At 41.2% G+C, this 13,225-nt stretch overlaps 1 protein-coding gene across 1 annotated transcript in view; it reads left to right on the forward strand.

The window, feature by feature from the left end:
• Window positions 1-205: 205 nt before the first annotated feature.
• The window catches only part of casp7 (caspase 7, apoptosis-related cysteine peptidase), a 54,333-nt gene continuing 41,313 nt past the window's right edge, over window positions 206-13,225 (forward strand). Inside the window, exons 1-2 of the mRNA XM_055646890.1 lie at window positions 206-494; window positions 6,495-6,597. Of these exons, the coding sequence (XP_055502865.1) occupies window positions 6,497-6,597 (101 nt within the window). The 5' untranslated portion in view covers window positions 206-494; window positions 6,495-6,496. The remainder of the gene's footprint in view (window positions 495-6,494; window positions 6,598-13,225) is intronic.

A 13,225-nucleotide genomic window follows, 5' to 3' on the forward strand; every position in this document is an offset into this window, starting at 1 on the left:
TAACAGATTAATTTTCCCCAAAGTCTAATGTCCCTTGATAATTTGAGGTGTAATGATTTATTCCTGGCCGTGTTCTCCATTGGATACGATAGGAAAGATAGAAGACATAAGCGACAAATTAAAATACAGGAAATACATTTAGTCCTGGCCATTCTTCATGGGGGAATGTCAAGAAGATGAACTTCCTTTGAATTAAACAGTATCCTGCAAATCAAGTCCAAACTCGAGAGATTCTGCCACTGAGTCTTGAATCTGGGGGAGCACATTTTAATTTGTCGCTTAGGTTTTCTGAAATCCAACTTTGGCAGTTAGGGTTTGTGTTGTGGAGCTGTATGCAGGGGCGGAACTGCCGCCAGTCAGTTTCACCAGCCATTTCCTCATCCCTCGACGTCCGATACAATTTGTGTCAGTTTCAGCGGCAACAACTTAACCGGGAACTAAGTTATTGTGTCCGCTCTTGCTCTCTGCGCCGCTTCTAATCGGTTTAGACGAAGGTACTGCGAACACCTTTACTTTATTTTATTTTAACCGGTGTTTAGCCTGATTTTGATTGCTCACTTGCATTTCTCGGAAATTCTTAAAGGCGCAAGCCTACGTCTTTTTGTTATTCACCGCGTCCTCATTGAACCGCAGTTGGTCGCGTTTTGTAGCCGGTTTAATAGCCGTGCATGGGGAAGTAAAAACTTTTTCCAACAAAACCCCGAACTTCCATTGTCTCCCCCAAAATAGTTTTAGGACAATATGCATAAGACTTTGATCCCTTTCACGTTCTATGCCCGCAATCGAGAATATGGCGAAATCCCTTCTCGGAATTTACAACGCCCTGTTAAATGAATGGATCTGGGACTTAAAACGCATCTATCATGGTTTCAATGTCACTGGGAGGGATATTGCCTGTAATGGTATCCGTACAAATTAAAGCAACCATCCCAGTGGACCGGGCGATGAAAATAAATGCAGGCAAAAACGCCATTTGTTGCTGAACGGAAGAGTGGAGATGACTGGCTCATATCCTTGCCAATCACACGTTGACCGTGTTACCATTGACAGTGTGACCATTGAAGGAATTGCAGTTTGAAAAAAGATTCCTCTTTTAATTACGAATGACCCTAATGGCTTTAACACGCTCTCAAATCAATACTTATACAGAGTTACATTATTCAACTTATTTCTATGTTATTTTTACATTGTCTTGGTTAACTATTGAAACAGATATTTAAGAAGACACGTCCACGTAAATATTAAAGAAACTTGTGCAAAAAAATTGGCCACTTGATTTCTGCATAGTTTAAAGATTTATGATTTGTTTTAATGTTCTAGCAGATATTAATTTTGGTAGCTTTTTTAAAAAATTGTGAGGGGGGGGGGTGAAAAATTTGAGTTTGACAGAGGGCTGATGTGTTATGTTCCATTGGTTTTTCATTGGCAATGGCATTTGATAATCTGTGGATTGAAATTAAATGAAAATACTTGCTGTTCGGGTTTCAAATGTGAAAGGTGTTATACCGCCTCTTAAACCCACAGATTTACTAACTAATTTTACTTGGATACAACTTCTTGGTTGTGGCATATGGTTAAGTTAGTTAATTTAGTTTATTGTTGAGCCATGTACAAAGAAAAACCTTTGATTCGCCAAATGTGGCACAGTGGCATGGTGGGGTAACTTTGCTGCCTTACGAGCTACCAGAGACCCAGGTTCGAGCCTGACTACGGGTGCTGACAGTATGGAGTTTGTACGTTCTCCCTGTGATGTGATCAGGTGTGTTTTCTCCGGGGGCCCTGGCTTCCACCCACATTCCAAAAACGTACAGTTTTGTAGGTTAATTGGCTTTGGTAAAATTGTAAATTGTCCCTAGTGCGTAAGATCGTGCTAGTGTACAGGTGATTGCTGGTCGGCATGTACCTGGTGGCTCTGTTTCCGTGCTATATCTCTAAAATCTAAATAGAATATGAATTATGGTTGGGCACAGCAGAATTAGTCGTACAATTTAAACATACAGGCACTCCAAAGGGTTACGTTCTGTCAGTCAGATTTTATGCAAATTGGAATAATCGACTCTGTGTTTGTTCCCATCCCTGCCCAAAATAACTCACTGAGAGTATTAATTGGAATCAAGCAGAAATCCCTCTGCTCAATAAATCCTCGTCACTCTCCTCGTTCAAAACGCGAGTCAATACTATTGGGTTAAACTCAGCAGCAGCTAATAACTCAAAACCTCTCCACAGTACCTGTGGAGGAAACGTACATCTATGTCCACCAGATATACTGCCTGACCTGCTGAGTTAATCCAGCACTTTATGTTTTGCTCAAGTTACTTGCAAAGTTGCTTGTAAATTTGAGGTCCATCCCATCAATAAGGCATTTCTGCGACGTGTGGCCTTGTGAGTAGGCATTGCCAGCTTGTTTCAATGTAAACTTGAGTGATTGTACAGTGTTGCGGAATTTACAAACGGCTTTGAACTAGGGACTGAGTACAAATCTGTTTACTTTAGTGCAAGTTTATATAAGTTGCTTATCACATAAGTCGGGAGTGTCTCTATTTGCCTAAGATTATGTCGTGAAAAATCTTCTGCAGTGGTGCATATATTTTTGGCACAGCATCCATTTGCTGTGTAGATTATTTCATTAAGTTATAAACTGAACAATACTTTTAGGGCATGTCCTAGATATTTAGAAAAATGTATATATCAGTGGATATGAACAGGAAATTAATATCTACAGTCCTTTGTGTGCTGGCAGTGATGAATGTGTAAAATGAAAATAACCATTTGGTGCACATATCATTTTCATTTTAACCAGCTGAGAGCTGGTGTTTATTCTGAAGATGACATGTTTTCACAGAAGTAATTAAATTACCGAGAGTGAAAATTGCTTCAAGCTGCTACAGAGTCACAGATATGATTTCTCTGGTACAAATTCTATATAATGTTTATGACACATTTCAGAATGTGCTGGCTATTGCTCTCACACTTCCAAACATAGCTGACATTTTGTGATTCTCAAACAAATAAACTGCCTCTAAACCACATGTTTCATTTTAATAATTGTTCGAAAAAGTAATGAATTTCAAGTTAATTCTGTACATTATGGATTTTGCTTTATCAGATCTATCAAGATCCCCAAATGCAAATAGATATTATATCACTTTTCCAGAACAGGAGATAAATGTGTACATTGGAAATGTAAAGGTTAAGTTTTATTTTGGATAGTGTCTAATAATAATTTATATTGCATAGCACACTTTTTGTGAAAGTCCTTGATGATACACATTTACTGCAGATATTTATTTCCTGTTGATGTCCATATGTACGCACATCAGCACAATTACAGTTACTTCCATTGATGTATATGCTGATGATGTACATTCGGTATATTGAGATCCACGTAAAAAAGAGATGAGATTTTTCCTTGTTCCAGAAACAGGCTCCAAACATCTGCCTTTTTCTCTGATGGCTTAGTCTGTTTATCTAATGAATCCCCCAACCAAGGCAAATGGAACTGTAAATTGACACACAATGTTGGAGTAACTCAGCGGGTTACTCAGGCAGCATTTCTGGAGAGAAGGATTGGGTGACGTTTTGAGTCGAGACCCTTCATCGGTGCTTCTGAGTTACATTTTGTGTCTATCTTCGGTGTAAACCATCATCTGCAGTTCCTTCCTACACATTTTGTCTGGCACAATAATATCCCAGGTTCATTAAATAAATGCAGATAAGTCTGGGGATTTATACCTCAATCAATTAATCCATTGGAAATATCGCCTGCGATTTTCTTGCTGGGACATCAATTCTTCAATAGGTCTATTATTTTTGTCCCCAGCCTATCAGGAAATTAATTCCATTAATATGCAGAAATAACTACTTTTCATTAATGCCCTTCCATGTGTTTGCCCTCGGTCACATTACTCTGTCATTGCAGTCTTCTTTTCTCAAATAATTATTTTCATACTGTTTTCCTTCATACATTGGAGGCTGAGGCGCGTCTGGTTTCCTCACACATCCCCAAAGATAGGTTAATTGGTGTCTGTAAATTGCCCCTAGTGGGTAGGGAGTGGATGCGGAAGTGCGATAACGTTGAACGAGTGTGAAGGCGCGATCAATGGTCGGTGTGGACTCGGTGGGTGGAAGGATCTGTTTCTGTGCTAAACTAAATGAACACTGCATGTGGTATAGACCACAAAGGTGCAAATGTCTTGTTTTACGCAGTCTTTCTTTTCAGTCTGGTGGAATTTCTGTGTAAATGATCTTTTCATGTGTTGTCTGAGTCTGTGCTGCTGCAGGTAAGATTTTCATTGCATCTGTACCAAATCAAATCAAGTACATCATCTTAGGTGAAGTGTGCTGGATCTGTAAATTCTTTGCCAGAGAAAGCTGTGGAGGCCAAATCAGTGGATATATTTAAGGCAGAGTTAGCTAGTACGGACATCAGAGGGTATGGGGAGAAGGCAAGACTATGGGGTTAGGAGGGAGCGATCCATCAGCCAGGATTGAATGGCGGAGTGGTTTAAGAAGTGACATCACTTTTCACATTTAAAAACAGAGAAACATTTATTTTTACCAGTTTTAAACTGTGCAGTTTAATACAATGTTAGAGAATATGCAATGGCAGACAGTCAAAGAAGCAGGTTTGATCCTGACCTCGGGTGCTGTCTGTGTGCTGTTTGCACGTTCTCCCTGTGACCGCATGGGTTTTCTCCTGATGCCCCAGTTTCCTCCCGCATCCCAAAGACATGCAGGTTTGTAGGTTAATTGGCCTCCTCGGGTGTGGGGAGTAAGAAAATGGGATAACATTGAACTAATGTGAACGGGTGAACATGTTCCACTGACCTGGCCTCCAAGGCCCTGTGTCAATGAGTTCCACAGGGCAGTGGAGGCCGTCAGTGGATATTTTTAAGGCATGGATAGACAAATTCTTGATTAGAACAGGTGTCAAAGGGTATGGGATTAGGAGGCAGAGATCAGCCATGATTGAATGGCGGAGTAGACTTGATGGGCCGAATGGCCTAATTCTACTCCTGTAATGTGAATATGAATATGTTTATTATTTAAATGGAACACAACAAATCCCTTATAACCAGTGCATTTAGCTATACATTTCACTTAATTGTGGGATGTACTGGGATGTAATGTTAAAATTGTACCAGGCATTGGTGAGACCAAATCTGGAGTATGGTGTACAATTTTGGTTGCCCAATTATAGGAAGGATGTCAACAAAATAGAGAGAGTACAGAGGAGATTTACTAGAATGTTGCCTGGGTTTAAACAACTAAGTTACAGAGAAAGGTTGAATAAGTTAGGTCTTTATTCTCTGGAGCGCAGAAGGTTAAGGGGGGACTTGATAGAGGTCTTTAAAATGATGAGAGGGATAGACAGAGACATGTGGATCAGCTTTTCCCTTTGAGAATAGGGAAGATTCAAACATGAGGACATGACTTCAGAATTAAGGGACAGAAATTTAGGGGTAACATGAGGGGGAACGTCTTTACTCAGAGAGTGGTAGCGATGTGGAATGAGCTTCCAGTGGAAGTGGTGGAGGCAGGTTTGTTGGTATCATTTAAAAAATAAATTGGATAGGCATATGGATGAGAAGGGAATGGAGGGTTATGGTATGAGTGCAGGCAGGTGGGACTAAGGGAAAAAAAGTTGTTCGGCACGGACTTGTTGGGCCGAGATGGCCTGTTTCCGTGCTGTAATTGTTATATGGTTATATGTTATATGGTTAATTGTGACATTCTTATGAAATATCTTAATTTCTCCATTAGTTGCAAATCATTCTGTTTTAAACAGAAATTGTGAGTGTCAGAAATAGCTAGCAATGCAGCCTCTGCTAAATAGCTAATAAGCCATGCAGCCTCTGAGAAGAATTAATGTTGGTGATTACAAGAGGGATACATGGCATGTCTTTCTTTCCATTGCGTGCATTGATTTGACTGCGTATATAATATTTGAGTGCATTGCAACACTGCCTTGTTGGCACTGGACTGCAATATCAGTCTGGATTACATGATATGGTGTTCCTGCCTAGATCAATCAATGCTATTGAAATACTATACAGATAAAAGAGAGGGAGAAATTATCTCAGCAGTTTGCCATGCACTGACACTTCCTGTAAACATGCCAGTGTATGTTTGTTTATAATAAATCAGAGTGGAACCAGAGGAGGGTAAGTGTTAGCCGTGTATTAAGGATTAAGCCATTGTGGGAGGGGGAAATCAAGTCCAATCCTTCACTGTATCTAGTTCCTTGCTGTAGCTAGGGTAGCATTGCAGATGTAAGTCAGTATTATACATTCAAATGATAATTAATATGACTGATATAGTCACTTTGCTGTTGGAATGTACTTTTAAATCATTTGAATTATTTAGAAATTTAGTTACATTTATTCTTAATTATCCGACTTCACTGAAAATAAATATTGTCAGTTTCAATTAATTGTAATCAAATCTTCAGATAAGTGTTCGGATATACTTAACAAACTTTGTTATAAAACCAGATATGGAGGAAAAGGAAGAAGACTTCCATCCTGTACAAGACGCAGAGCAGCAGGACGATGTTGATGCAAAGCCAGATAGATCATCAAGATTTCTACCTTTCGGGTAAGTTTTAATCATCTATGGAAACAATCGAATAATTTTTGTAAAAGGCAGGCAAAAATGGAAATAAAAGCTGAAACTGCCAGAGCCGATCAGAATTTGGGGCAGCATGTGTACTGAGGGGAAATGGTATTCATGTTATCAGATCTCTGAGCTTTTATCAGACATGAAGCATTAACTCCCACCACAGGTGCTGACTGCCCTGCTGAATATTTTCAGCATTTGCTTTTATATTAGTATTTAGAATTTAGAATTTATTTCAGGATTGCTGCATTCTCCCACACTCCAAAGACCTGTAGGTTGTAGGATAAATGTCTTGGTATAATTTAAATTGTCCCTAGTGTGCGTAGATTAGTGTTAGTGTGTGGGGGTCATTGGTCGGCGCGGATCGTTGGGCCGCATGGTCTGTTTCCACGCTGTATCTTTAAACTAATCTAAGAAAGCATCTGTATGATTGGTGAACTGACATCAACGCATTTACAGGCTTACTGCAACCTTTCGTTTTCTTAGCAATTTGCTCGGCTGATTCACCGTGGGTTGAAGCAGAAAGTGTCTTGGAATTGTACTTGGGGAATGGGGGTAAACAACCAATTTGGTTTCTCTGTATCTTTATTATTTGCACCTTTTGAATGGTTAATGTCTCAACTGTTTATAGACTCTGGGGCATAGAATTCAGGGATGGCTTGGTCATATATCTCCAATATCAAGCAGACTAATTGGGTTCTGAAATGTAAATATGCTGCAACTCGTGCATTGAATTGCTTAAAAAAAATTAAAAACAAGAATTAAACAGCAATATCAATGGTGCTTTATTGTCACGTACCTGGGTACTGTGAAATTCTTTATTTTTGTATACAGTTCAGTAAAAATCTTATTTTACAGAAATCAGACTTCCTACCATTTGACTCCATCTCCACTTCACGCTACCTCTAAAGAGCCGTGAATAATCAGAAACTTGTTCCACCTCAGTCATTCCTCCTTCTTCCTGCCTCCATCCACAGAAGGTATAGAAGCTTAAACCAGAATCAGGAACAGCTTATTCCCCTCAGTTATCGGGGTTCAGAATGGTCATTCTATAAGTTAGGATACTATCCGATTCACCTCCACCCCATTGTGGACATTGGACTTGGTCTATGGAACTGACGTGCTGTAAGGATGAGAACTACATTCTGCACTCTGTATCTTCCCCTATGCTCTATCCAATGTGATTGAGTTTGACTTGATCATGCAAAACCAAACTTTTCACTGTACCTTAGTACAAGTGACAAAAATAAATGTAATCCAAAACACGGGCACAATCATACTTAAGTACTAGAGTGTCAGAATAGTAGATTACATTGAGGTTGTTCAATGGTTCAATAGTGGTTCATTTGTCACATAATGAACTGCACAGTGAGATTATTTTTGCATATATAACACATGCTGGCACCACCATTTTTGGCACCATTATTCGGTCCAAAGTCAAGTCAGCCTGTGCACTCGTTGTACTGGAGCAGTACCCGTGAACCGACGGCCCACTCCTCTCCTCGCCTGGCCATCCTTTTGTCCCGGGGGCGCCTCCTGCAGCTGACGTTAATGGCGCTGGATGCATTGCACAGGTAGTACACGAGAGATGCTAAGTTTTTCAGCGCCACTTATACCCTTCAAGATCAGAGTTGTTAAGAACAGTAGTCCTAACGGCCATAAAGGCCCATTGTCCTGGTGGCTGCAGAGCTGGAGTTGCAGGGGTCGGCCTGGCCAGACGATGTTTCTGATATCCTCCACTGTTGCTCCACAGCTCTGTGCCACTGCAGGCTGCATCCAATCCGCTCGCTCTGCACATGGAGCGACATCCGATCCAGTCGACCCCTGTGATCAGTTTTCATCGACTGTGTCAGGGATCATTTTATGGTACAGACAGTATGATATTCTATGTGGCTGCTGATCCCAATTGCCACAGTATTGATAGATAGATTTGTATTGTTCTCTTGCTTATTGAAATGCTTCATTTATCGGCAAATATAAATTATGAATATTGCTTTTTGATGTAATTACTGAAAGATCCATTTGTAAGCTCAAAAATGTGTACCCTCCCAATCGGACAAATCCATGTGATTTCACATTTAAGGCTTTCTTCACCCAGTTTACTATTGAGAAAATATTCTCAATCAGCATTGTGATTGTCAGCAAAGGTGTAAGAGGCCTGGATGACCTCAGCAGGTTGTTAAGTCACAGGGAGGCCTCTGAATAGTCCTATAGAAAAGTCCAGCGTGACCCGCTGCTGACTCGGGTGATTTGTACATGTTGAGTGGCCTCACTTGCACCACTATTCAGTGTCACACTGTGCAATGGTGGAGCATGACAGTTTTCTGGTCTATTGTCGTTTCAAATAGCTGGAAAAAGATTTGCAGATGCAGAGTGGAGTACCAATTAATGTGGAATCCAGGTACGTGATCATGGGCTTTTCATGCGACCCGATTGATGTTATTGCGATCCTGAAATGTTACGGTGCAGTTAAATTTACAATGTTCGAAGCCACAGCGCACATCACTTCCTCTAAACAAAAGGGAATTGGACCGATGCCAGGCCATGGTGCGGCCCATCTCAGACGGCTCCCCTCCCCATCCCCCTTCCTTGATTTCTTCATGTGACGTGAGCCTGATCAGATGCTTCGTATTCATGTGTTGCCACGATTTTGCAAAATTGCAGGATTAAAATGACTATTGATCTACAACGTCAGAAAACTCTCAGAGTTGCACTTGCACTCTAAATAACTGCAGATCTTTCTGCTCAAACTGGCATTGTGTTTTGTCATTAATGGGTTATATGTTCTCTTTGCTGTCAAATGTCTAGGGAGCTGAATAGCTTATTTCAATTATCATTAATCAGTGATACACTTTAATGGGGAATTGTTCCCATTCAAGGGATAGGCTATTTATTCAAACCTGTTGCTACAAGGTGTCATTAAGCTAACTTGAATTTCTGTGCTTTCATTAAGTTTTAGAAGACACAACTGCACCCGTAATGTTCAAAACTTTTTTTAGTGTGACTTAGTTTTATGATTGTTCTAGATTTTTTAAATTTCACACTAGAGGTCATCCCCAGGGCAGGGTTCCATTCCTGTGAATTGTTTGTAACACGAACAGTTCGCAAGTGGGAAATGTGGCCATGAACACAGTTTTCATCCGGCAGAATGTCCCTGCGGCCCCTCAATGCTATACTGCCGGGATCCCAATCGTTTGTGCGTATGTACGGAATGTACGTAGGTCGGGCGATCGTAAACTGGGGAGTTCCTTTATTCATAGACGGGAAACCAGTTGCAAAAACCTGGTATAATTTCAACTTTAAAACATGTGTTACATCTTTCACCATTTAAGCTCGTCTACCTAGATCTAAGAACCTTTGACAGATGAAGTACCGTTTCCCTACAGTAGTGGGCAGTGCTGTACAGCACCAAGGTATTAATCTTTTAAAGGAAAATAACTTAAATCTGTGAAAGGTTTAGCCTCTGGAGTGCCAAAGGTCAAGAGTGTTTTTATAACAATTAAATTCTTACACCAGCCCAACAGGTATGTAAACACAGTACTCAATAGAGAATATTATAAACCATCCATACAAGTTCAATAAATATAAAAAACTAAATAAAGCCTGAAGTTCCCAGTGTAGCCCAGGCACTTGGTAGTTCGTAGTTTAGTTGGTTTTCGTAGTGTGAAATAGCCTGATGCTTGTTGGGAAGAAGCTGTTCCTGAACTTTGAAGTTGCAGTTTTCAGGCTCCTATACCTTCCTCCCGATGGCAGGGATGCGATGAGAGCGTTGCCAGGGTCTTTGAAACTTCTGAGTTTGTAGTCGTCAGGGTAGTACTCTGCATATCGCCAACTTGGATGATGCTGGCTGTCTTTTTGAAGCATTGCCTTTTATAAATGCCTTCGATAGTGAATAGGTCAGTACCCGTGATGGTCCGGGCAGTGTTGGAAACTTTTTGTAATCTCCTTCATTCCCGGTGGTTCGAGTTGCCGAATCAGGGCATGATGCAACCAGTTAATATGCTCTCTACCATACACCTGTAGATGTTCAAGAATGCATTCATCAACATACCAAATCTCCTCAATCTTTTAAGGAACTGATGGATTTGTTTATGATTGTATCAATGTGCTGGGGCCATGCCAGATCTTCTGAGACGTGCAAGTCAAGGAACTTGATGTTGACTCAATGGTGATAGCATATGCAATAAATATAGAGAAGCTACGGGTTTATACTTTGTGGGCAAAGTCCAAAAGCAGGTGTACTGAGCACCAGGGAGGAGAAGATATCAACCCCCACACACTTTGTGAAGAAACTAACTTCACTAGCTGCCAAGAAACTAACTTCAATAGTTGCCAGGCCACTTTGCAGAGACTTCCATCAGAATGGCCAAGCATAAGTAAAGGCGCCCTTAGTTACATACTTCATGTCACATATTTGTGATGGATGCCAAATAGCTGGCGGAATGCAAACTCATGTACTCAATTAAATTCATATCATAGAAATCAATGTGTTTTAGAAACATAGAAAAAAATGCAGGAAACATGTTCCCGATGTTGGGGGAGTCCAGAACCAGGGGTCGCAGTTTAAGAATAAGGGGTAGGCCATTTAGGACTGAGATGAGGAAAACCTTTTTCAGCCAGAGAGTTGTGAATCTGTGGGATTCTCTGCCACATAAGGCAGTGGAGGCTAATTGACTGGTTTCAATAGAGAGTTAAATTTAGCTCTTAGGGCTAATGGAATCACGGGATATGGGGAAAAAGAAGGAACGGGGTATTGATTTTGGATAATCAGCCATGATCATATTGAATGGCTGAAGGGCTGAATGACCTACTCCTGCACCTATTTTCTATGTTTCTAATGTGCTTTATTTCTGAACAAACTGTGGCAAGGAAATTTGAAACATCTATCAGGGCCTAACGAGGGATATCATTAGACAGAATTACACTAGCTGGGGCTTGAGGTTCAGCATTCTGACACTCCCTTGCACACTGAGTGAAAGGTACTGATATAACCATCTATGTGTCCTGCCAGTGAACTCTGTAGTGAAGCCCCAACCTTTAGACTTTAGACATACAGCAAGGAACAGACCCTTCGGCCCTCTGAGTCCGTGCCGACCAGCGATCGCTCCTGTACACTAGCACTATCCTACACACTAGAGCCAATTTACAATTTTGTACCAAAGCCAATTAACCTACAAACCTGTACGTCTTTGGAGTATGGGAGGAAACTGGAGCACAAGGGAAAACCCCCCCCCACGCTGTCCCAAGGAGACCGTACAAGCTCGTTAAGACTGCACCCATAGTCAGGATTGCCCCTGTCCCACTTAGGAAACCTGAACGGAAACCTCTGGAGACTTTGCGCCCCACCCAAGGTTTCCGTGCAGTTCCCGGAGGTTGCAGGTGGTTGCCGGAGGTTGCAGGTAGTGGAAGCCGGTAGGGAGACTGACAAAAACCTCCGGGAACTGCACGGCAACCTTGGGTGGGGCGCAAAGTCGCCAGAGGTTTCCGTTCAGGTTTCCTAAGTGGGACAGGGGCATAACTCTACCGCTGCGCCACTGTACTGCCCAGTATGTGACGCCACCTGTTGGAATTTTCCAGTAATACATTGGATTAGACGCTCAAACACTGATCATTTTAACAAGCACTCCCTGTCTGGGCAACAAAGAAAATATGTTTTATTTTAATTTATTTACTTTAGTTCATAGCGCTGAGTTTTTTAGTAACTTTTCAAATCAATCATTTTTTTCATACGGCAGTTTTGATATTTTTAAAAATATTTATTGAGTACTCAAAAACCTTGAAGCCTCGCAGCATTGCTTGGAATCCGCTCTGCTCCCAGCCATGCCTCCTGTCCAAGGCAGTCCTGGGTTTCTGTAGGCCCCACACTGCCTGAGCTTACTCTTCTGCTTCACCAGATCCATCCTAAATGTGGACGGTCAGCTTAACCTTTCCCAGGTTAAGGGTGAGTGCAGCAGTTTCAGGAAATATAGAAACAAGGAATGCAGGTGTTGGTTTATACCAAATATATACACAAAAAGCTGGAATAACTCAGCGGGACAGGCAGCTTCACTGGGAAAAAAACAGGATGGGTGATGTTTCGGGTCAGGGCCATTCTTCATCATTACCATACCTTATGTTGCATTAGACTCCACCTGTGACTCATTCCCTTTACCATTCATCCATTACCACAAAGCTCAAGATTAACTCAGAATATACTTTTTTTCCCCCAAATTTCTCCCTGACATTACCGTGTTTTCTCTCGCACTGTGATTTCCCCCAGCCCTACGATCCTCCAGGAGATCTGTATCACTTTGATCATCCTTTAGTTTAAGTGTTCCAGCATTGGAAGGTCCTAAGCTTTTAGATTCCCTTCTCAAGACTCACCTGCTTTATCCTAATCTTAAACATATCTCTCTCACTAAGCTGTTGATCCTCCTCCCCCCACCTACCATATCCAAATGTTCTTTGTGCCAGGTTTTGGTTGACAGTGTTTCTGTAAGACAACTTTTAGTCAAGGGATGATGCAAGTTGTTGAAACACTTTAAAGCTGCTTTATAAAATTGGCAGTTACACAGAAAAGCTGGAGAAACTCAGCGGGTGCAGCAGCATCTATGGAGCGAAGGAAATA

Source organism: Leucoraja erinacea, chromosome 15 (assembly GCF_028641065.1).
Source record: "Leucoraja erinacea ecotype New England chromosome 15, Leri_hhj_1, whole genome shotgun sequence".
NCBI lineage: Eukaryota > Metazoa > Chordata > Chondrichthyes > Rajiformes > Rajidae > Leucoraja > Leucoraja erinaceus.